The sequence below is a fragment of the Erithacus rubecula genome (genome assembly GCF_903797595.1).
Source record: "Erithacus rubecula genome assembly, chromosome: 8".
NCBI lineage: Eukaryota > Metazoa > Chordata > Aves > Passeriformes > Muscicapidae > Erithacus > Erithacus rubecula.
Window position 1 is genome coordinate 12,639,613 of NC_136659.1, and position 26,159 is coordinate 12,665,771.

Genomic DNA, 26,159 nt, shown 5'->3' on the forward strand with positions numbered 1-26,159 from the left:
AAGCAGGTGGGGGAGCACAAGATAATCTGGAAACAACACAGATCCACAGAATGCCTGACAATGATCCTTGATGTTTTGGGAAGGAGGCAAATGTGACATGCCCACACAGGCTACAAAGACAAATTCAGAGTTTGTGAGCCTCAATGCTGTTTAAACTCACTGTGGCCAGAATACACATTTTGTATTAAGAACTAGCAACCTGATAGAGGTACTGGACAATAGGACCAAGCTGCTTTGGTGTCAGGTAATTAACTGTAAAGAGTATGCACTGAACACCTGTGAGAATGCAGTCTGCAAAATTACTATTTCTGCTGTAGGATAAACATCCATTCACTTCTCTAGTCCTCAACTTTATAAGCTTGCCAACCATCACAAATGTGAATCGCAGCCTCCATTCCTGGAGCAGCAGACAGTTGAGTGTGCTGAATCCAGTCCAGATCCGTACACCTGTCCCATCAAGAGAGAGGAAAGCAAGCTAACCCAATGAGATGTGGGAGAAAGAAAGAGTGCCTCCATCTGCTGCATTTCTTCTGCAATGATCAAAGTTAAAACCCCATGGATGTGCCCTATCTCTAACTTAAACACATTGACCATACGATTTTTCCTTCCCTCGTTCTTTTGCATTCAAGTATATCCTCCACTAATGCACCAAACTACCCTTTTTCCTCCCCATCTAATTCACTGCTCCCCATGGGACAGCCACTAAATTTGATTCATGAATATAATACATTTACAGGCAAAACTGGGAACAGAGAAACCCCCTCCCCATTATATCACTCTCCAAGAGGGAGTTTGAGACACATTGAACAAAGAAGCCTCAAATATTCTGGCATACAGTTTAGAAATCAGAATGTGATTTTCATTCTGTATCTCTTGCTTCATTACAGAAGATATGGTCCTTAAAACAGGCAATTTGCTTTGGCCAGTAATGTTTAAGGTGCTAGCTTTTAGTTCTGTTTTTCTGTAGATTCCACACAGCAGCAGGCAGCTTCCCTCCCTCCAGTCCTGCTCCCTAACCCCAGCTGCAGAGTGAAGATATCTAAAGGATTCAGGCAGCTGCAGAAAATGCAGGTCCCTGGCTCTTGGGCCTCATCTGTGTTTCACTCCTTTCACATCCATCTGGATTTGACAAAGTCATGCTTATCAGCTAGATCACAGATAGTCTCCTATCTGTGTTGTGGTGCAAAATTAGGTCAGAAGAGCATTCTGCCAGCTTGTGTTTTGCTGTTTAATCCAGCATAAGTAGTTGTGGAGACAGCAATAAAGAATATCTCATCACACTAACCAAATTCTTCACCCCCTAATCCTGGTCAATTTTTCAGCCTTGTGAGGAAAATGGAATAAAAATCACACATTACTGCTATTTAACTGCCTATTCCAAGAGCATAAATTTTTGAGAATACAAGTGGGCCAGGAGGCAAGTTTATTTTATGAAAATATATCACGTTCAAAGGCAAATGGAATGTTACGAAAATAAAGTCTGAAGAAGAGTAGTTCTCAAGTTTTAAACCATCTTCTTGTGTGATGCCATAGCTGGGTCTTCCAGCCGGCCTCACCAGATGGCCATGTTGGCCACCATCAGAATAGCAGCCTGGAAACAAGTGCCCTACAGCCCTGCCTAAGCATCTTGGCTGGAATACACTCTGAGGCAGCAGTTCTGTACTCACAACTCACAGATATTCCCAGTGCGCTTGCTTAAGAATTCTTGAAATTTGTGAAGAGATTAAAGCCAAACTTCTGGTCCAGGAGAGGTCAGGGAAAATAACAGAATGTTGGCTACCAGCTTTTAAATGGTAATTGTCACTATTCACACTCAAAACAACCCCTCCCCACACCAGCACACAGTATACAAATCTGCTGAAAAACAGTAATCATAAAGAAAAAAAAAAAAGGAATTTTCTCTTAAACAGTAGGTAAGTTCAGCTGCAGAGTATTTCAGCAGCTACATACAATTTTGTGTTTCATGGAAGCTGTACAACCATTCCTCCTCTTACATACAACTGTGCAAATCAGTGTGTTAGTGATGCTTTAGCAAAGAGGGTTTGACAACAATAGAGAGTCCCCAGTCTGCTAAATAAGAAGTGACAACTCCATTTGAAAGCTGTCTCTGGATGTGTTTTATGTGCAGAAATTATCTGTGACAGTTCAGATCAAAATAGAGTTTTCATTTCATGTGGGAGGTAAATGGACGATAGAATAGGTTACTTTAAATGCTGCAGTCTAGTCCAATTAATGTTTCAGACTTTTCTGTATTCTGTGCTCTAAACTTTGGGGTAAAAAAAATGTAAAAATCATTTTGTCAATAGCATGATGCTAAGATCAGGCCAAAAGGCAATAAAAGCAGTTAACAAAAAAAGTCATGCAGACGTATAGCAGAAATGCTCAAGTTACAGTAACCTGGCTGTGAGACTAATAAGTATAAAACAGAAAAGAAAATATCACTTCATTCTTCCAGGGAGAACCAGGCAGGGGAATCAATTCTGATTTCCCATCTCATTCAGCAGAGATTTTGCCATTTACTTTGATGGAAACAGGACTTGCATATCAGTTTTCTCTCTGAGCAGCAGACACAAATCCACATGCTATCATTTGCTTTTCAGATTGTGCAACATAAATTTACAATTTCTGCCTTATGCAGCTATACAAATGACATAATTTGTACTTTAAAAAAATGTCAAATCCAAGGTGTTCACATTTGTTACCTGTAAATCAATCAGTTGATCTCTGACCATTTTAAAGAAATATGTTTTCTTAAAGGTTTGGACCTACTGCTGTGTTACTCAAGCACATCAGTGGCCATGGTGGGAACTGTGCTGATACAATGCCTGTAGCTTTCTATCTTTTTCAAAGTTGGTGGGGAAAGCAGTAGTTCATGTATGGTTTTTGATTTTCAAGCATGAAGTACTGTTAGTAGAAAAGGTATGGACCCAAAAAGTGAGTGATCTCATCCCAGACAAGGGCCCACAATTCTTACTTAATCTATTTTGTTTATGCCACGCTTTAAACAATTCATATTTTGATCTTTTCTGAGAAACAGCATTTTTCTTGGCACGATTTTCAATTTCCACCCACTTGGAAAAGCAGGTGTCTTTGTGTATCATTGCTGAACCCTGGGAATAAAGAAAACATTTTAAAAACATGCTAAAATTGTTTTCCTAAAGTCAAGATATATTAATTTAAGGTTCCATGGGCATTAAAGAAGAACAGACCACTCACTTTAAATGCACTGAGCTAATAGAAACACTAACTGAGGCAAAGCATTCAAAAGATATGAGACCTCAGTATCTAGCAGCCAAAGACTTAACACTGCTAATCTTATTCCTCTGAGGCGAGTTTTAACACAAAAGAGAAATTAACATCTATCTATGCACTAGAGTCTGGAAGAGAAAAACAATAGAACAATGAAACTGCTCAGACATCTGGTATATTTGCCACAGCTAATAGTGATGAGATAGTGGGCAGAGTGCAGATTAAAAGCAAGAAGGTATGAAAGAACGTTTATTTCAGGAGTCACATAGACATGGAAAAAATACCAGCAGTCAGACTAAGAGTCAAAATTTTGGGAGGGATTCTCAAGCCCTCTCAAGGTTTAGATTGATAATATATTTATCACAGCATTCAAAGAAAGAGAATGAGACTTCTGCCTATTCACTTCTGGAGCCAGAACATGTCACTAAGAGCACGAGACTTTTCAAGCTCTGTAGTAAGGAGGTCAAAGCATCACCACCAATGCAGACAGTGGTATTTACAGAGAAAAGGAGGAAAAGATCAATCCCTTCCCCCCAGTCCCCTTTACTCTCCCTTTTTGAAGCAGCTGCTGCTAAACATTGCCATTGTATACAGAGGCACAGAATAATTGCCTCTTTGTTTGTTTCTCGTTTTTTTATTTTTTTTTATTTTTTATTTTTTATTTTAAATCAGGAACAGCAGAAGATGTTAAAGGAAGGAAACACCACCTTATTCAGGAGAAGGACTGCAGACTGCTTGTCATTCATGTACTACCAATCAATAACAATTAGGAACAGGTTTATTGGTCTGATGCTGTTCCCCAACCTTCCTCCACAACCCCACACCCTTTTGTCATGTTATGGAAGTTTCTGCTGACATGTAAAGCAGGGACTGCAACCAGAGGAATCCTCCTCTGACATTACTGAGAGCAGAGCAGAAGCAGCCCAGGTCCCCTGATCTGCAGCACACAAGTGCTCAGTCAAAACAATCCTTTCAGTTATTGAGCACTATGGTGACTCAGGCATAGAAAACAGCTGCCCTCTCCCTGCCTCTCCACAGGACCCACCATGATTTATTGTGCTTCCATTCCTCTGAAGATGTCTTGCTGCTTACTTTTCAATTGCCAGGCCATGCACAACACTTGCATTAGAAACATGTTCCACGTTTAAACTTACATGCCAATCTCAAAATAATTGTTTCATATGCATTTATGTAAATACCATAATGATCATTTACAGTTTATTCCCATTTACAAGGTAATAACCATATGCAGGACTCAGTAGGCATCTAAGCCTAAGGGCAGAAGTGTTTTTAACAGATAAACTTCATGGCTGAAGGACATGTTCCAGCTAATGCTGGTTTGAGAAGAAATGCCCCTAAGATACTATTATGCTGAAAATTTTTATTTAAGATTAAAATTAAGTGATTGAAGGCATTAAACCATAAATATGGGTCAAAGACTGAATGATAAGATGTTTGAAATTCTAAAACATTAGTTGTCACTTTCTTGTTCCTCCTTACTGCTACCAAGCACTGGAAGAGGGGGCTAACAACCTCCCAGAGTGCATATTCAGCAGAGGCCTGTGACACTGCAAAATTGTCACACTGACCTGCTGGTACACAGGTAGGAAACTGGAGAGAAACAACAAGGAGAAAAAGAAATTAGGAGAACATTTATTGCTCTACAAGCACATTATATTTATTGCAACTTTAGCACTTACTAGAGGTATCTCACACTCACTCCTCTTGCATCTTCTTTATTGTGGGCTGTTTTTCTGTTATTCTCCACTTCAGTTTAGTGGAAAAGAAAAATGAAGGCAGCTACCTGTTTTGCAGGCAACTGAGGAGTATAAAATGTTCCATGCAATAATCCATCACTGCTTTCTAAAAGTGGCCTCTAGACATCAAGGACAAGTTAGTGATAAAAAGAGAGTGTGGCCATCTGAAACAACATGGTTTTCTCATGTCCCTCTGTCCTAATGAAAGACCTCTCAGGTGCAGACCATAATGTAGTTGAAGACAAGTTGTTTCTTTCATTTTCTGTGAGAGTCTAACCTGACTCTTCACAAAGCAGTCACAATTCTCTTAGACCATCCCAAGATCAATACTGATACCTTGATCAATGTCAACAAATGCCCTGCTGCTGCATGACCTGCCAGAGAAGCAGCTCCTTAGCCACAGTACACGTGGGCTCCAGATGGGGCCAGGTCCCCTCGTGGGAATGCAAGGGCAGTCACAGAGGTCCACAGTATACACCAACTTAACTACATCAGAAGACTCGAGCTGATGAAACAATAAACTATTTCTTGGCTTACTGTGACCCCTTGGATTACTGTCTGTGCCAGTGGATTTGTGATCATGTATTGAAAAACAGCACGTTTTAGAGTTTGTCATCGACTGTACACTCTGCACAGCTGTCAGACAATAATCACAATTATTGTCTTTTTATTCAGCATCCTGTTGCCTATTAAGCCATTTCCATCACATCTCATCATTCTTCCCAATATTTCTGCTAGCACAATATTGAGTGATTTTCAGCTTTTCAAACAACATCAGTTTCTACAGTTTTCTGCTAATCAAAAGATCTGGTTCATGCTTTTGCCTATACTTTCTGTCAACAATGCTGCCAACTAAGTGCTTGGGTAACTATTTGCCCCTGGCATCTTGACACAAACAGGGAACAAGGTCATGGATAAATTTTAGGAGCAGTCATTTTATCTTCCAGTTGATCATTGAAACTTCCAGGAGAAGATTCACACTGATTGATTCTGAAATCAGATCTGTGCCCCCCTTAGACCTTTTATATCTTATTATGCTGCAATTAGCAGTAAATTTTAAAGATCTGCCAATGTAAACTCCAGGTGAACTGTGACTGCAGAAAAATCAACGAACAGTAAAAACTTCCTACATCTTATGGCTATAGAGATAAAAATGATTTCCACTGTAAGGCTTCCACTACATAGTTAGGCCATATGAGCAGCACACAGTGCTGAGCAATTTGCCTGGACATGCAGCTATGCTGGAAAACCCTACCAGAGTTCCTGCACTGCTCCTGGTGGCAGCAGAACCTGGCAGTACTGGTGGGTCTGAGGAGCACCCCAGGGCTCCCTGTGCTGCAGCCTTCTCACCTGGTGTAAGCAGCTTTCCTGGGGATCTAGGAAAACCAATTTATTTTGAGAATGTATGAGAAATTGTGAGACTCTGTTTGAAGACTCAGAACTCTGTTATACTTTTCACTGCTTAATTAGGAGGAAGGTTGGGAATTGCTTTAACTGTAACTCGGGGGAACCTGTCAGCACAGGTCTCACTGACCTTACATAACCTCATGCAGAAGTGAAGACACTGAAAAAAATTCTCATGGCTCCAGTGAGTCCATTCTCCCTGTCACATGTAAGAGTTACTTTTCCACCCTTACAGGTACTGAACTCAGCATTTTGAAGCAGTCCAGTGATAACCCTTATTTCTTCCTCCTCCAAATGCAATCCTTTGTTCATACTTTTAGACTTGGGGGGAAATGATTATTTGTGTTCCACTAAACTTTGACTATTTTTAAGAACAGTTTGATCACTAATTTATTTCAACAAAGTGGAAAGTCAAGAGAGAGCTTGCTGTGAGCTCATGCCTTTCACCTGGAATGTGAACATACAGGTGCTAATACACATGAACTGGCTCCTTATGGTTGAACTCCTCCACCTCCAAAATAGACACATTCATTCACAGACTTAAAAACCTAGCACAACAAAACCTCACACCCTCATCTTTAGTTTTACTAAACCAAGATTATCTCTACAATGAAATAAAGAATCCTTTTTTTTTCCCATTTAACTAGGGAAAAAAACGTAGGAGAGGATTTTTCTCAAAGGCATGGTTTTGGATAGAGTGGGAGATCCCTGAGATCAGCAACCTAGATTCATCTTACAGTGGGCTACATAGCAATGCTTGCATAAGGCCAAGCCACCAGGGTTTTTCTCTGAACTGCCTGCATATCCAGAAGCTAGGAAATCATATGGCAAAATGAGTATGTCAAGAAGCTGGGGGAGAAAACGGGAGATGGTTAATAAAAAGATTGGGAACTGGACTGAGAGAAAGGGAAAACAAAAGAAAAACAAACAGTTTCTTGGCAAAGGACAAGCCTCACAACTGTGAGCAGCCTAATGACCTTCTGCTTGCTTCTCTTCAATCAGGGAAATGGGACTAGGCTCGTATTCATCATTTAACCAGAACTGCAGTACAGAATAAACCTGACTGAAACACACTTCCTTTTTTTTTCCTTAGCTAGAGCAACTCTGCAAGGCTAATGATGGGGCCAAAGAGACTCATTCTGACAGAAGACAACCTGGAGCAATGAAAAGCTGGGTATTTCAAAAACCCTAAAATGTATGAAATACAACAGACTACTGCAGAGTAATGGGAAAACAGAACTACAGATCAGACTTAATCATGTCCTCTGCACTTTAATCAAAGTAAGACTTAACATTTTATTTAAGATTACCAAATTCTCAGAGGAAAAGCATTTTTCTCTCTCTACTGCTACCAGACAACTGTTAACTTGGAATAGGAGAACACAATGCTACATCCATCCATTCATACTGTCTATCCACTAAGGTAGACCTCTCTGTTCAAAGAAAATATCTAGTTACATTGTGTGTCTACTAAATAGAAATACCAAATGCTATTAGGGTTTGCACTTTCAGTGCAAGTGACTGTCCTATAAACAAGATTTTAGCAGCTTCTCTATTAAACAACTCATTTTAATTAATTGTAAGCCATTAACCATTAACTTAAAATGCCACTTACAAAATCTTAATTTTGCACATTATCAGCTGGTTCACAAATAGCTATCTAAAAGCAGAAGTGTAAGAGTCTTCCTCTCTCTTTCTTGGGGCTTACCAAACTTATAGTGAATTCTGGCTTCTCAATTAACCACATACTAGCATTTAAAATCAAATGGTTTTTTTGTTAAAAGAATTGTACAGAGAAAAGTTAATACACACATCATTCTGCTGCTGGTTAAAGAAGCAAGTATGAAGTTTTAGTCAAATTTCATCCTGCACAAAACAGAATTTAGCATCTCTTGCTCACACTAGGAAATACACTATGGCAGGAACACATGCAAGGCCATATGATTTCATTCCAGCTGCATGGACGATCTCACTTTGTCTTTATTTGTACATTTAAGAGGCTGACAACACCATCTGCATTTCACCATATCCCCTGCTATGGTCTCATCTTCCCAGTAACAGACCTGGCTTTCTCTTCAGGGACCTATCTTTTGCATTTGCATCCAAACAGCTGAAAGAATGGGACATTACCAGTAAATATGCAGAATTAACATAAAATATTTCCACAGAATAATATATCACATAAGAAAAGACAGGGCTGGAGGGAAAAAGCCCAACCTAAACCTGAATGCTTAACACAGCTGCCAAAACTCAGGCTCCCCAGCATCTGCAGCAGGACAGTCACAAGGGAGTTGTGGGAGTGCAGTATATAAAATTTTACACATCTGTCAATAAGTGAGGTGATCCAAATGCAATCCCTAGCAGGCAGGATGCACGCAGGCAGATTTGTGACTATTCCTGACAGAATTTATTTCTGCTGAAGAATGCATGGCCTCAAACAAGCATGCACACATTACATGGCAGCAGCAGCAGTTTGACAACTTCCTTCTCCTTAGACACGCTCCAAAGTGCTCAGGGTCACCTGAGTTCCATGAAATCTGGATTTTAGCGAGAAGTGAATGATAGGGCTTGAGTGCCAAAGTTGGAAGATTTGGATGAGGGGTTCCTGGGAAAAAGCACAGCGAACTCTAAACACTAAGTAATTTTGCTTGAATGCTACTCAGAGATTTTTGGTTTTTTTTTTTCCCATATAGGTGGGAAATAAAGTTTGAACATATCTCCTCAGGCAGTCCAGTTACTCAACATTTCCCCTGATTGGCACAGTGAGTATGCAGAACCCATGCACCCTTTCTATAGAAAAAAACTTCCAGTAGCATTAGGAGCAAAATACACAATTGCAAGACTAACTCCAGTGGCACAGCCTACACTGGAACTGGTGGCCAAAGGGCTTTCTGGACTAACCTGCTTCCGTGAGCAGGACAGCTCTACTGAGAGCCCCCAGGAACCACAGAATCTCTGCTGTACTGCCAATGACAGCCTGAATTTGTTGTCAAAAATCTATCAGCCAGGACAAACAGTAAGTTGCCAAACACTAAGTTTTTGGTTTTAACACTATGGGAAGCAGTGACCAGATGGTAGCCAAAGGCTAAGAAGGCCTTGTGGTATGTTTCAGAAAGATTGAATTCCAGAGGAATTAGAGGAGAGTCTCAGGATGTAGAGTAGTACAGGACAAATAAAAAGCACAGATGATTTTAGGACACCAAGCAGAAGAGGCTTTATGGTATTTGCTTGTACTTATCACACTTCATAAATCAAAATATTCCAATGCATGACCATATTTCTCTTTCCACAGCAATGCCAGGTACAGTGGCAAAGGGCACATAGATATTACATGGCCTTATTCAATTTCCACCTTGCCTCCATGATATCCATCTCAAAGAATAATCTTCCCTGAGTAAAGGACCATCCATTCCTAGAGCAGTTGATTGCTTTTAAGCTAGGCAGTGATGAAAGGTGTTGCAAGTGGATGCACGATGAGAATGCCCACAGTGCTCTGAACTGAGAACAAGAAAACTTCAGCCTCTGGCATATGAGACACACATGGCCAAGTGCCACACACCTGGGCAACACCAGCTCATCCTTTTTCAACATATCTTTTTCAGTGCAGATCAGGATTCCTATGGCCCTGGATTGAGCAGGATGAATGGACTGTACCTGCCAAAAAGACAGGCATTTAGCCTTTTAGTACAAAAAGCTCTTTTTGCTACATTTCAAAACTCCAGACTCTTTTATGCCCTCCTCTCAGGCTTACACATTGTTTACATTTAGCATTTGGTTCCTCAGGACATGCACAGCAATTTCTTCCTTTGTTCCTTCAGAGGAAGAGGCAGACTGCTCAGTATCTCTCTCCTCTCTGTTGACTCAGGCCAGCTCTAACAGTGAGATGTGAGGGACACAGAGGTATGGATTTTATTTTCCCATTTTCAACTTTGCATGTTGCTAGACTGAGCATTCTGAAAGACTGCAAGTTGCCATAAGGAAACTTTCACCCAGAAACAAGGAAGATCTATTTTACAATTAATTAATTAACACTAGAGAAATTAGGATCTTGCACAGGGGGCCCCCAAACAGCCTCTCCAAAAATAATAAAAAAAAGCTGGATCAGACTTTGGGGCTTTGGACTTTACTCCTACATAATAAAACAGTGTTGTTTTTTTATTGGTATTTTTTTTAAACTGCAACAAGATACAGCTCTGAATCTATTCCTGCTAAACAAAGGAAAACTGTATTCATTTTTGTCAGACTAGCACTTTGAAATTCCCCAAGATAAGCCACATAAATAAGTGAAGAATTATACTTGGCAATGAGTTTGGCATCAGACTTTTAAGTGTTTCATAGTTCTGGGCTGAGAAAATAAGTTGAGCAAAGTCTCTAGAACCTTTCCAGAGATGTACTTGGGGTGTTTGGATATACTTGACAGCACCATCTTCACGGGAAGAAAAAAGACGAAATTGTTTATTCAAAATGCGAGAAAGGGTTTCACCGTGTGACATGCCTGACATTTAAGTGATAATACTGTTGTGCATCTGCTCTTTTGGCTTTGGTCTGACACCTAGGCTCTGCCACGGTGCAACTTAGCACTGTCATGGCACAGCCTTGATGACTGAACTGGGAGATGTGACTTACCACCCATTTCAGGAACATATGGGCCACAGATCAGTCAGCCTCTGCCGCAGGCTCGGAAACGCGCGGCGTCTCAGGCAAGGACCCCGCGAGTTCCCCAGCTGCACAAGGTGGCTGTGCAGGCTGCACCATCCTTAGGGATGCCATTTGCATTACAGAAAATTGTGGCTAATTAGAAATAAACAGAAAAATGCTTGATTTACAAAGAAATGTGCGATTTTGCCAGCTAGTTTTTTTTCCACTCTAACTTAACATTCACAGAATACACTGATCATGCTAATGGTTTTGCTATATTCATTAATAAGGACAATTTACATTTATATAGCACCTCTCTCAGTTAAGAATTCCAAAGCTTTCAGCAAAACATACACAAAAAATTACTTCTATTTCACTGAATATAGTCATCGTTGGAATGAAAATCAACAATTGTGAAGCAGTGCAGAAGAACGTTACACAACAGTTGTAAATAAGACATAAAGCAAAGCCCCCAAAAACCCAAAGCACAAAGCCCCAGAGATGCCAGGTGGGAGCTGAGGTGAACGGGACGTTAGTGCACAAACAGGGATGTGAAGCAGGTCTGTGTGTGCCCTGAGGAGCAGTGGTGGAGGCAGCTAACATTCTTCATAATGATTAAAGCACAGAGCCCATACATGTGCAGCCTGTTGCTCTCCTGCATGCTGAGGGACAATCTCAGCTTAAACTGTGAATCTACAGCGAAGAACAAACCAGGAATACACCATGGATTCTGGTGATGAGAGAAGGGAAAGTAAGTGTATGCAAAATGTGAATGGCTCTTTTCTGACCACTAAGTTTCATACTTTACAAATGGCCTCCCATTTCTAAAAGGCATTAATTATGCTAATAAATTATTCTGCAAAAATAACATAAAATAAAAATTAACTTTGTTTCAAACAATGAGTTTTAATTCTCAATCATAATGATACATAACTGGAGCTCTCAGGCCGAAATGAAGCAATCTATTCTCTCTGTGTTCCAATCCTCCTTCTATTCCTAACTCCATTTACTTTAGTCACTGATCAAGTCTCCATGCAAGTATATTACAACTTGAGAGTCACATATGGGAGTAAAAACCATCCATCTAAAGTAAAATTAATAGCAAAACTTTGAGAGAAGGCATGCATGCGCTAGCAAGAGCAAGGCAGAAGTGTTTACATGACTAATGTGTTGATAAATGTTCAGCCCCACAAACACAAAATAACTGTGGCTTGGCTTATAAGCATCCATTATAACCCTTTCCCAGCATTTTGAGGCAGACGAGATAGCTTTCATTACTTGACCCTTGGAAGCAGATTGTTTTCTTAATTAACGCATTATCCAGGGATTTTTCTATCCACATCTTTTTCTCCTTTCAGTACTCTCCCTCTAGCACAGAAAGATTTCCTTGCCTGAAGTTGCCACTTTATTCAACAACTGTTGGCTGAGACCTCACGACCCACTGCATAAATTCACATAGAATTATTCATGTTTGGCACATTTCTGCTGGTGAATAACAACACCATTTTGTCTCTCAGACAAAGAAAAAAAAGATTTAAAAAAAGAACAAAGGCAGCCTAATAAGAATCTCAAATTTCCTATTTTTTTCCTTATCTGGTTACAAGCCTGAGAAGTTCAACAAAGCAAAGTTGTGGACTGTTGATCTTTCAGTACAGATGGACCAGCCTCTCAGTGTGACTTCTGATCATGGGCTCAGCTATGAGGTAACTTTTCCTGCCTGCTCTATGTTTTGGTTTTAGTTTTTCCAACTGAGTTATCATGTTATCATGAAATTATAGCTAAATCCACACTGACATTCAAAATCCCAATACCAAATCCAAACTTGGTTGGGACTTCAATCTTGTCCCCCATAGCAAGTCAAGAGTTCACAGTGCAGTCAAAACCACCACACAACCAATGCATTAGAAGAAGGCAGAATAAAAGACTTGAGCATTTCCTTTTTCTTCATGGAAAGATAATCTAAAGGCTTCACTTCAAAATTGATGATATATTTAAAACATAAAGCCATAAAGTCCTGTTAAAACTGAAAGTACGAAGCAACTTTTACAACATCTTAGTCCAGCCGAGTTACACATGTATGTGTTCTTATTTGGAGGATACACATACCTGAATTTAGACACCTTCCACTGGTAATTCTCAGATCTTGGTTTACTGAGTTAGCACAAACTCAGTTTCTGATCCCTTTACTACATCCCACTCTTGTTTGACTTCAGTGACAACTGCCTTAAGACTTTTCTGGTAAAGTGAAAATCATTAACTGGCACCACTAACTCTTATTTTATGCAGTAGTGGAAGAGTTAATAATATGGAAGAAAAAAACCACCCCTGTCATTATGTTTGGAAAGAACTTTACCATACTGTATTTAGGTGAGAAAGAGAGAGATACTTGGCCCATTCCCTGCTATGAACTTAGATTTATGTCAGAAGTGTTTTATTATATTTATAAGTATTTATAACAATGACTCAGTTGACATTTTTAAAGTACTATGATGCCACAAACTGGAAACACTCCTATATCTGTGCTGACATATTTCTCCAAAATTAATGAGTGAGATTTTACATGGCACAGATTGAGGTTATGGGGAGACACTACAGATTGTAATATAAACTCCAAGTTCCTAAAGCCCCCCATGTCTGCCCTTTGTCAGCTCTTCCTTTCACATAGACTTGTCCACCCACTTGTACTTTGGTTTGAAAAACCCAACATTGATACACTGCTATAAATGAAGTCTCCTTTCAGTCCCACATTCCAGAAGCAACCAGTTTTAAAATCATCATCATGGTGGGTACATCACCAACTCAAAGGAATTTTTGTTTCCCCTTTAACTAAGGAAAAAACGTGACCATCTTTCTTTAATGCTGGAAGCTTGACAGTAAGGATTAAAAATTGTTCTTTCCTTCCCACTTAGTTATTGGAAAGGCTGTGAAAGGCAATCAGTCTTGTGGAGCCACACTTCACAGTCTGCATAAAAATGCCATGATTCTCAGTCCTCTCCCCAAACTAATTGAAAGTGTGTAATATCACACAGCTGGGAAAATCTAAACCATAAACATATACCATATACACCAATATATCATGCTATTGCACAAAACGTGTTACTAATAGACACTTGATGATCTACAGGATCAAATGGGATCTGAAAACTGAGATTATTTTTGCTGCAGGGTAAGAACTTTTCCCAATTGAAAGAGGAAAAAAAAACCACTCTTTCAGCAGTGCAGGAATTGGACTGCAGTCAGTTCATTCATTCTGTTTGTGAAATATGGACTTTTCTTTAATGATTTCTGTTTGACTGCTGTCTTGCTCAGGTGCTTGGGGGTTACTGCTGCAGCAAATCTTGCTTTTGGGCAAGAGGAAATTCATGGCTTTCTAGTCAGTAAATGCAGGGATTTGGGCCATCAGAACAGTCCCATGTCTGACCCCTGCCCAGACCCAGGCTCCCTCCCCACCAAGCTATCATTTTCTGTAATGCCAGGTGGCAATATTACCTGTCACCAGAAGTCTGTGGGTAGTGCTGCTTGTTTATTTTTGCATACAGTCCTTCCAAGTGCTCCCTCTCCATCGGTGCTGAGGAAGAATCCCGCAGATAAACGAAGGTTTCTCCTACTGCTGGTGATGAGGGTCTGTAGATGGCTGCTGGGGGATAAGCCTCTCGGAAATGGTTCACTCTGGCATAGTTTGGATCCACCTCATCATCATCAATGTCAGGTCCTCCAGGACCAGCAGAATAATCACTCAGGCCTCTCAGCTGCTTTTGACGTAACTCCTGATGCTTTGCACCGATCCTAACAATGAAAAACAAAGAACAAATATAAAGTGGGATCTGCTTCAACAGTAATCATCACGTAAATTTGAAACACCATGAACCCAACCATTTTGAGCTTTCAGTACACTGTGAAACTGGTGCCAGATAAAACAGAGTGGTGCATGCAGCAATTTTGCTCTTTATCTCTGGCAATCACATTTGTAACCAAGCTTGGTCACCATTCTGATGAAAAAAAATTAATGCATTAATGCTAAATGTAGTGTGACTTTTCACTTTTTTTTTTTTTTTTTCATGGATGCATGAACACATACAGGTTTAATTCTACACTTACCTTTCAGATTGCAGTTGCATATACCTAACCCAATCCTGAAACTTTTTAGCTAAATTAGCCAGCAAAATTGTTACTGACCCTTGGTTATTTGACCCACCTAGATTCTCCTAAATACATTAACTTGTGAAAAGTGGATTAAATGTGAACGTAAATGGAGAGATGGCACATTTGTCTCAATCAAAGAACTACAATTAATTTACTGAAAATTTAATTTTTAAAAAATTTTATTTTGGCTACATAAATGTGAAAATAATGCCTTATTATATAAGGGATAGGGACAAAGTAAAACAGCAAAGAAATTAATAGAAATTTGACAGAAATGAATTGGTACATATAAGTGAATTAAAGACCGTTACTGGCAGTATTCCACTGTGATAAAGCTTTAAGTGGTATTACAAAATGCTGCTGCTAATCAGGGCCATTGTGTAATCTCTTTGGAATAGTAAAACATATTCAGGTAAATTTCAAGCTAAGATGATATTCAATGATTCAACATTCCTGCTGGAGAAAAAAAAATGTACAGTGTGAGCTCTTCCATTACCTGCTCAGCTACTCTTCAACAGAGTGTAATTAAGTGCAGTGAGATGGATCTGGCAGAGTGCTGAGCACGGTGTGTAATAAATAGCATTTACAGAAAATAGGGGAGCATGGAAGAAGAAACAGGGAACAGAAGAAAGATACAGAGATGCAATGCCTGACACAAGTCAACATTGCTTTTGACTGTAACTGGAAGCACAACAGCAGTGTAGAAAGAACAGTATCATTTGTACCACAGGAGTAGAAGTGAAAAGGGTCTGGTAGACTTGGTTATCCAAGTAAGGCTTAATGGCCTCAGGACTCTGCATATTGAAAAATAAAGGTGTTCTGGAGGAAGTCTTTAAAAGGCATGGAGAAAAAGGTTCCCTAGAAAAACAGATGAGCACACTGGGAGCTTCCATCTGACAGACACGAACTACTCAGTGCAGAATGGGATTCATACCACTTATTTGGTTTCACTAGATTAGTATCATCAAAACAAATGCTAAGACTTTGGAAATAATTTGTAGATAAAAAGGTTCACACATAATTCTAATGAGAACAACATGCCTTTCTACACATATACTTGAATACATCAATGTGTACCACTCATGCCTTCAAGTTCCACATGTCCATTAACTGTGCTAGGACATATCTGGAGGTGAAGCTGGTTTTCAACACTTAAAATTTAGTCATACTTTACAGCAGGATGAGCCTTCACAGATGATACACTTGTCAAGGGGATGGGTGCCCCCTATTCACTCTGCCTTCCCTCAGTGAAGCAGATGAGCTTTCTCCTCTCTGGTACTCAAATCCTGTGCGCTCCACCTTGGGTATCACACACTTTGGTTGAGTTTTGGGCGACTCAACATAAAAAGGACATCAAAGTGTTGGAGTGTGTCCAGAGGAGGGAAACCAAGATGACGAAAGGCCTCATTTAACCTGGGCAACTGTGGAGTGCTTCACTCTCAATTGGTGACCAAAAACCCCTAAACACAGAATTCAGTGCAGGAATATATTGAATGAGACACAAGTCCTATGGCACACATGGGTACACATGCACACAGGCAGAAAACTGGGAGGACACTCCATTTCAAGGAATGGTCGTATCACATGTCAGTGCAGAAGGCACGGCACAGACCCAAGATGAGTCACAGCAATTTCTCAGAAAATGATGAGCCTTCATGCTCTCTGGACTAGTACATCTCTGGTCCCCCAGGTATTTGAGACCGCTTTGAAAGCAAGAGTAGTGCAGCCAGCAGCATCACGCTAATCTTGCTTTCATGTCTGATAGAAAGAGTAATTTGTCCTGCTATCAATACTGGTATATTCTGCACAACAAAAGCTGGAATTAGGTCACCACAATTTTCTTTTGTTCCTGTGAATAAGCCTAGCTTCTTCAGCTTCTCCTTCTGAGCGCAATCTTCAATTGCTGCCAGTATTATAAGTCAAATCTTCCCCAAACCAATTATTTCCATTCTATATTATACAGACCAGTCAATACCCAGCTATGTGAAATTCTTTATGATCAATGTTTAATCCTTTCAATACATCTATTACAATTGCATTAATATTTCTTGTTTCCTTTTTATTCTTCTGCACAAATCTATAAAATTTGCTCAGTGATCTCTTTTTCATTTCAATCCAAATGTTCAAACATAGGGAAACAAACTATCAGATGGTCATTCTTTCTTTTTTTCTACTTACCTGTCCTTTTATACCTTCTCACATGTTTTTCACCTTTGAAATGTCTCACATTTTTGTGAAGTTTTAAATTTGCACACTGTATTTTGGCATCATGTTTTCACACAGTTTTAAGCCAATTTTATCCATAGTACATACCAGTAAATGCCCAGGAATTCTTCACTGAGAAAAAAAAAAAAAGTGCTGCTCCTTCCATAACTTCTTTAATGGTCTGCCAATTCTACTAAGCAGGCTACTTCTCTATATCCCACTCGTCATTCACCATTTCTGCACCTCCTTTTGAAATTCTCCCTAAAACAGCAAAATCTTTACTCCCCATCCCAAAACCCTCCCCCAAACCAACCAACCAATCAACCTAAAAATCCATAAGACTTTTAAATTAACACAACTGTAATTGCAAACAGCTCGCTGAACAATTACTACAAGACAGCTTCCAACTTGGAGCACTTGATGGGCCTGGTTAAACAACTGCTGCAAATTTGTGAAGAAGGATAAAATGTCCCTCAGCACTATGATGCTGGCAGTGAAACCAGAGCTGAGGACAGCTACAGATCACCATCTCAACAACTTAGTGAGGCACTAAAGTTTCTACAAACTTCCTGATGAAGGAAAGGGAAAAGAAAAACTCATACAGAATAAATGGAAATTACACATATTTCCTTTTGAGTATCTCATATTAATAATTTTCTTGCTCTCTTCCACCACCTGAACACTGTGCTCTCCAGTTATACCACTGTACAACTGCACCAACTCCCCTTAGGTGTGTTTCTGTAAAAACAGAGTCTTGGCACACAAGCAGCCAGGACAGGCAACAGAAGTGCCACATCAGGAAATGCCATTCCTTTTTTGCTTGTGACCCATCTTTTTCTCAATAGCATCCAAACATGTGTCCTACTCTAGACTTTCCCTACAACAAATGGGTTGAACTTGATGATGTCAAAGGTCTTTTCCAACCTAGTTTATTCTGTGATTCCGTGAAATAATTTCAGAAAATAGTGTGATAAAAATACATATAACCTTACTAGAACTCCAGACAACTTTCTAAAAAGATGTTGCATTTGCAGGAGTCAAATGAAGACAGAATCCATATACATACTGTACTTCTGGAAGCAGAACACAGTACTTTGAAAACACTTCTGCACACCTCATGTACTGTTCAGTAGCACAGCCCCAGAGCTGTAAATCAAGGAACATTTATCCTTCACATAATCTTCCCATCTGACATAGCTGCACAAAGCATACACTAGTATGTATATCTAGTAACACATGAAAAGATGCACACACCTACAGCTCAGCAGCCATGAATGGGTTAACAGCCCAGACAGCTCCTTCCAGCTGCAGCTCAGACACACGATTGAGTTACTGTGGCTTAACAAGTTATTGTGTTTCTGCTGAGCTACTGTCAATGACCACATATGTATTCACCGCCTGTGACAAACACAATGTAAAACGCTTTAGCCTGACATCGGTGACAGAGACACTGACAGGCAAAAGCTGCATTAAAAGACTGCAGAATACACAGAGTGAAGCAGCTGCAGGAAGGGATGTGAACTACCTCAAGAAAACTCCAGAGGAGCTGAGCAGAAGTGACTTTTGGAGAAGACCCAGAAATGCTTTTGGGGATGGAATGCGAGGGCTAGGAAAAGCCGTAAGAGATACTGAAAAGCATCTCTTGGCCAGCTGGGTGGGTTGTGAGTAGGTAACAAGCAAATGCTGAAGCTTCCAAGACTGTGAAAATTAAAATACAGGACTTAATGTTACTAGTTCAGCAGCCCAAAGAAGGCCAGGGTCATTAAAAGCCGTGGAGCCCAAGGATGGCCTTCAATGAAAAATAAACAGCAAGACACTGGCTGCAGCCCAACCTGCACTTCTGCTGCCCAGCAGCAGCCCCAGCTCAAAATGAGCTCTGCACACTAAGGCACTGGCTAACGAGGGGCAATCTGGATCAGCTCAACACTTGGACACTCATGTCCTCCTGACTCACGTCTCCAGCAGCAGACACGACAAGCAACTCAGTGGCACCGACGGCTGCTAGCTACTCTGGTCTGACCAGGGTGAAAAATCTGCACGTGGCAAGCCTGGCTGGGAGAGAGCATGGGCTCTCTTATTCAGAGATCTGCAAGGCTGCCTTTCACATCTCAACAGCTGAATGGAAGGACAACCAACCAAAACACGCCCATAACAAAAAGTACCACGTTTTTGGAGGTGTTTGAACTACTCCTCCCTTGCCCTCCTCATGAGCTCTGAAAAAATCCTGTTTCTTCTGACTTTCAAGGGAAAGAGTAAAAGCAATATAACTTTTTTTTTTTTTATTTACCATGCACTGACCACATACTTAGTGCTGAGCAGAGCACACAAAGGTGCCTATCTAAGCAGTCAAACACAGGAACAAAAAAGCATTTGCTAACCAGAATATTGTATTTCACAAATGGACCTCATTTATACTCAAATGAGTACAGCAATATTTCTTATATGGTGGTGTAAAAGTAACAGACTTTGTGGAAGCATGACAGGTACATGAACGAGCAAGACATTGGCAAAGTCAATGAAAGATGCTCTGGGGGAGAAGAATAAAAAGCAGAGACAAAAAGTGTAACAGAAACTGGCCGTAAGTTTTTTAGGATCGTTTATATTTCACTTGCAAGAGGAGGAGCAGAATAAAAGCAGGAAATTGAGTGTGCATACCATCACTTTAAAGTATACCTAAACTTAAGGGGACCTAATCCTTAAAGTCTTTTGAGTTGATGTGGATGCTAAATATTCTTCTACTCAGTTGTTCCTTGAGAACAGCAGAATAAAAGCTACCTCATTGCTTTTTCCACCACTCATGTGACTCTTCCTGAGATCTACATATTGTAATGATTACTCAATTTACATCTGATTTAGTATCTGCTTTTGTGTCTCATTTACCTAATTCATACACATATTGAGTAACGGGTTGTCTACAGGCAAGCAGCCTATTTCTGCAGGAGGTCACTTAGATTTCCACTGGGTTTAATGTTTTAATGCCTTTTTAGCTGCTAGCAAAATATATTTTGGTAACTAAAATCTTGTTTTTTCATTCATTTACATAATAGTGAAATGAACACATCCTTCCTTTAGACATTCATAAGCCATAATCACTGATGGGAATGGGTATATTTCAGTTAAGTATCTGAGGAGATAATTTCTGCACAGCACTTTTAATTTTTTAAAATTTCATAATCACTTTTCACACAGACATGGCCTATAATGACATTAACAATCCTGTTCAAACCTGCCTCTTTTATCAGAAGAGGACTAGTTTTTATTTTTTCAAACATCACCACCTAACAAAACTCTAGAAGCAGGCAAGTCCCATAGTTAAATAAAGTAAAATGAAAAAAAAAACCCCACGTCTTGCCAGCAAATTGAGGACATCTGATATGGACTCATGAAGAATCAAACAATATCTAATTTAGTATTATCTTTCAGGGTATTCTGCTGGAGGCATATTTGTCAGGAACATCCTCCCTATAAGCTATGCAAGTGTTTCTCCATTCCAGTTCATTCTATTGTGCTGGATTTAAACATCTCCCCCATAATTAGTATTTGCAATTGTAAACAAGAATAGAAACAGTCTCAGAAATAAAGGCAAGGCACAAATTCAAGGGAGTTAGAGACTAACTCAGGGTAACAAGATATAGCTCTTGTAGCACCAATAAATGCCCCAGTGGTAAAAACCTACCAATCCATAAAATATTGACTGTTCCAGAAAACTACCCCATGCCTGTAAAACACTAAACTGACCAAAGAAGCTGCCTTTGGAGGGTTGTAAGCAAATAAAGGAAAGGCAGAAAAACTTAAGGAGGAGATAGAGCTATGTCAACCCTAAAATTTAAGATTATGAGAAACTAAAGATGAAACATAGCCCTTTCATACCACAGGATGAGGAATGGGAGCTTTGGATAGACACGACTGAGGTCTTAATGTTCTGCCATTTATTTCAGAGGTGACAAGGAGTGATTTCCAGCTTACACAGGATCCTGCCCTCTAAAGAAAATTCTGGCTCTAATGAGGTCAGTGTGTTTTCTCCTGTCCTATCAACTTCAATGAGAACATGATTTTTACCCTTGCTGTTAAATCAGAGAATTTTTCTGCCTGTCTACATTAGTTGTACATTGGGTGAAATGCAGCAGATTACAGAAAACCAACTATCAGAAAAGCCAAGTATTTTATAGTCTATAGTTAACTGCATTATGTTGTTTTCCTTATTCACAACTACCCAGGAATTATCTTGAAGCGACAATATCAGTAAAATTTAGATTGTAGGGAACCCTCTGAAGGTCATCCTGCTCAATCTCTTGCTGAAAACAAGGCTGACTGCACAGATCAGGTTTCTCAGTCTTCTGTCAACAGGATGTTCCTTGTTTTGTGATAATGGGGATTAGGGAGTGGAAACATTCCAGGTTTGTCAAAATTACTTTGACATCTTTCATCTGAGATACTCTGACGCCTTTAAGAGTTCCCCCCTGCAAAATGGCCTTGAGCCTGCAGTGACTTTGCACCCCTTAGCTGCAGTTGCAGGGCCCAGCTCCCAGTGCTGATTTTAAGGAACTCTCAGACTGCAGTCATTTGCACTTTGCTGTTAAAAAGATATGAAAGGTGCTGTGCATATCATACCTGAGTCCCTTTTGTGAACATTTACTCATTCTGGAACAGTCATGAAAAGAGAATTAAAATAACAATACTCTTGGAAAATAAGACTTAACTTTGCTTACCCTTTAGACATTGGGAACGTAATGTCAGGAATGCACACAATACCTATTGCAGTCAAAGCCACATACTCATCCCTCCAACCCCTCCATCTGATACATCAAACAAACTGCTTCAGAGAAGTTCATCAGATAAACAGAAAACAAGTATGGAGTAACCACAGTATACCTGGAGAAAAGCTATGGGGAGACAGAGACATCCTATGAACTGAATCATAGCCAGTGACTTACTTGGCTCCAGCAATTGCTGTAGCAGGTATCAATCAAAACCACTGAGGATTGGTAACACTGTTTTAAGAAAAATATCAGACATTGTAATGACCATGAGAAGGCACAACATTGATCTGACAACCTCATCAAAACCCAACACTCACAACCAAATGCAGTAACACAACTTGGGACAGACCCAGTAAATCTGGCAGCTACTCAGTCCCTGGGACCACCTCTGTCAGTAAAGGGGGTATTCCTGGAACATCTCCTGAATGGGTTCTTCCAGCTCCACTTCCTAGTGATACCTCATGAGTTCACACAACCATCTCTGCAACTGCATAAACATTATGCCTTCATTTGAATGACATTCCAGCAGTAGAAGCAACAAGCCTAGCCTGATGTGATATGATACTCCATGGACATTTCTTTATTCTACACATGGCATTGAACCTGGAACCTATTGAACAGAATTTCTCTGTACAAGAAGAGGAACAATCTGCATCTGTTAGTCTGGGATTCACAGGTTGCTTCTAATTAACAGTTCTTGATTTGAAAGCAAAACTCAGCTTTGCCTGAGCAGTCAAAGCTTTAAAACTTTCAGGTATTTTGGTTTAAGATCACTATGGAGATTTACACATGCAAACAGATTTCCTGCCTGTCTATCCCCATGAGTTACATTCTCATTTTTATGCTGTAGTAGCTAAGGAGTCTGAAAATAGGAATTCTGTGCTGTGGCACTACTTCAAAGTGCATGCCAATGATTTATGATAGACTGCCATAAATCACAAATGGAAGGGCAAGGAATGAAATGCTGCTTCCAAGTAGTTCTTATGCCCTTATTGATTCCAGAATGGGCAAGAGCTGACCTACATTCAGTACTGCATCATAGAAATCCCTAGGCCAGGATAGCTCCTCTCCTAGAAAGCACTCTTTTAGCCTGGTTGGCTAGTACCTGGCCCAGTTTCACTTTATTAGTTTGGCCTGTAAGTTTCTAGCAGAATTTCAGGTTTACAGAACCAAAATAACCATCAGGTAATAAAAATCTGATATCTACAGAAGAGAAGCAAATATTGGTCCATTGAAGCAAGAAAGAGGAAGGCCATGGCCCCATAGCTGCTCTGACCTCTTGGGTGAACAGGTGGCACACCTTCTGAAAACATGTTCCCAGATCACACCAATGCCTCAATGATGAGCAAAAGAAGGATGTTAAATGGCTTGGTTGAGAATTCTGTGCTTACATTTTGAGAGCACAGCTATGGCATCTAGAAGCACTATTCCCATCAGAATGCAACACCTGGAATAGTGCTGTGCTACCTAAAGAAAAAGGCCAATTCCATGTGCCACTCTGTTATCATAGGTTCCTAATGTTCTTAATCTGTGACAATCTGGGACCAACTGTAGACCTAATGCTGTCTTTAAAAATGTCCTCCAGCACTAAAAAAGCCCCATTAAGCAGCTCAGAAATTGCTGTCTGGTTCCAAGTGTTACAACAAAACCTGCGAAAGGTAGGTGAGACTCATCTACCTCAGCTACTCATAACCAAATATCAATCTCCCAGAGTTCCATGGTAGGCTTTTATTACATGTTCTGGTATGCAGAGCAGCAGCACATCTAAAATGAGAATCATTCAGAATCAATGGGTTGGGATTAATCTGTCCCCCTGTCCAGTGCAAGTGCTGCCACAGTAATAAACAGAAATCTGATAACTTCATACCGTCAGCACAAAATGAAACTATGACCTTGACCTGTGCAACAGCATCCAGTAATTTTTTCATAACTTCAACATAGCATACTACATGGCCATGATCTAATAAGAATCTAAAAGTAATTAACTGGAATTTTTGAAAACTGAAGCCTTAATCAAATATGTATTCTTATCAGGGTTGCAAGCCAGCAATAAATTGGGACATTTAAAAAACTGGGATCCAATCCAATCCGTGATCTGATCAAGGTTCAATGGTTATAATAAATTGGGAGTATTAAAACTGGGATCACATCCAACACTTTATTTTGTCTAAACCACAGGACCTAGCTGTGCTGCAAAGTCAGGAATACTCAATGAACAGATATACCATGTTGGATTAACCCTTAATAAATAACGATGCACAAGCTCAGGTGTCCCAAAATCATGCGGTTTAGCACAGAGCTTAATGGTGAGAAGAGCAATTATGAACATTTTATCAGAGATCAATATGAACTCTAAACAGTCATAATAATGCTTTTAGACTTGGCAGGTGGAATAACAGGAACAAAAGCTACATGGGGTCACCAACAATGCGTGTGTGTATGAATGTGCCCTAAGATGTGCTATGCATTTAAAAAAATCACACTTTGATTTTTGCAACAGTCTGAATTGCAACTTTTGATTCAAAGCAATTTGTCTTTTCTACCATACTGCCATGTATCCATCTATACTCATTTTCATTTTGGTTTCCAGCAATATACAAACTGTTTGTAATTAAATATAATAAAACAAATGTTGACAGAAAGGGAATGAAGTTTCACTCCCAAGTACTCTCTCCTCTCTAAGTGGACTCTAAATGTTTTTATTTCTGTAAGATGCATCCCTTTGTGCAGGGATCTTGCAGCTGCAAAATTAAACCTCTGTTTGCCAAATATCAAAAACATATGTATTGATTTTTTAACTATGGGAACAGGCAACAAACATTAGGGCTGATAAGACAAGAGAGAAATGCTCTTCAGTTGCTGAAAGGTTTCTGAAAAGTAAAGGGAAAACCAGTCATTAGTATAAAAACTGAAATCACTTAATTTACCCAAATTTGAGATACAGTATAACTTAAGCATTCAGTTCAGACATTGAGAAAGCAGGGGCCAGATATTCCTTCTGCTTCTCTAACACTCTACTCAAACCTTAATACTATTAAATATATTTTTCCTCCCAATGAGGGCTACAAAACCAAGATTGTTGTAACAAAACTACTCCCACAAAAATGTACAGAGGATCATTTTTCACATGGAGTGCCTCCTTATTAACTAACTCTCATGCTACTTAAAAAACTCTCCCATTTTCAACAAGGTGCTTCATTTTGTAATTTTATTCTAATGTCAAGTAAGTGCTCAATTCTGTTGGAAGAGAGACTTAGGTCTCAGTAGGAAAATCCCAGCAAAATAATACCAAACAAACAGGAAAAAATATTTTTCTTTCTATTGATAGTCACTTTATTTGCATTTAAAAGGCAAACAAATTATGATGTGTAAAACTCATGCATCTAATATATTTATCCAGTTCATTTTTCAAATGTTAGAAAATGAAAAGAACCTCAAATGAGTGGGAGAGAAATGGAGAAAGGTATGAAATCTTTTTTGAGGGAAGGAAAAAGACAAGGCCTCTTCCAGTATTTAATGATGTAGCAAACATCTTGTCGTTAAAATGATAAATTCTGAGTAATTTACACTGAACACACTAAAAATACAGATTTGAGTCAGCTTGATCAAAATAACCCTCAGATACAGCATTTGTTTCTTCCTTTTATGGGCAGATTCTCGACCTTTGGAGCACATGCTTTACTACAGCCAAACTCTTTGAAGGATGAACAAAACAATGAGTTTATTTAAAATAAGGCCTCAGTCCAATGAAGCATGTGACTTGTGTCAGGAAGGACAAGCCATCACCTCAAAGAACTGTACCACCAGTTAAGTCAATACTCCTGAACTATCACAAGCTCCTGTCTTTTTCCACTTAAGTTTCACTGACATTGCATCACCTTGGCACAATGAAAACTAAAGGAGGTAGGGGGCAAGAAAGAGAATAATTTAAAGGAGGTGCTGAATTCATATTCAATTGGACACAGATAAGGCTGTTACTAAAGAAGGAATGCCTAATATCCAC

At 39.6% G+C, this 26,159-nt stretch overlaps 1 protein-coding gene across 4 annotated transcripts in view; it reads right to left on the reverse strand.

Moving 5' to 3' along the window:
* Positions 1 to 26,159, reverse strand: part of PARD3B (par-3 family cell polarity regulator beta) — a 385,570-nt gene that overhangs the window by 64,999 nt on the left and 294,412 nt on the right. For all 4 annotated transcript variants that reach the window (XM_079311454.1, XM_079311453.1, XM_079311452.1 and 1 more), the window contains one exon: positions 14,538 to 14,834. In XM_079311454.1, the coding sequence (XP_079167580.1) occupies positions 14,538 to 14,834 (297 nt within the window). The remainder of the gene's footprint in view (positions 1 to 14,537; positions 14,835 to 26,159) is intronic.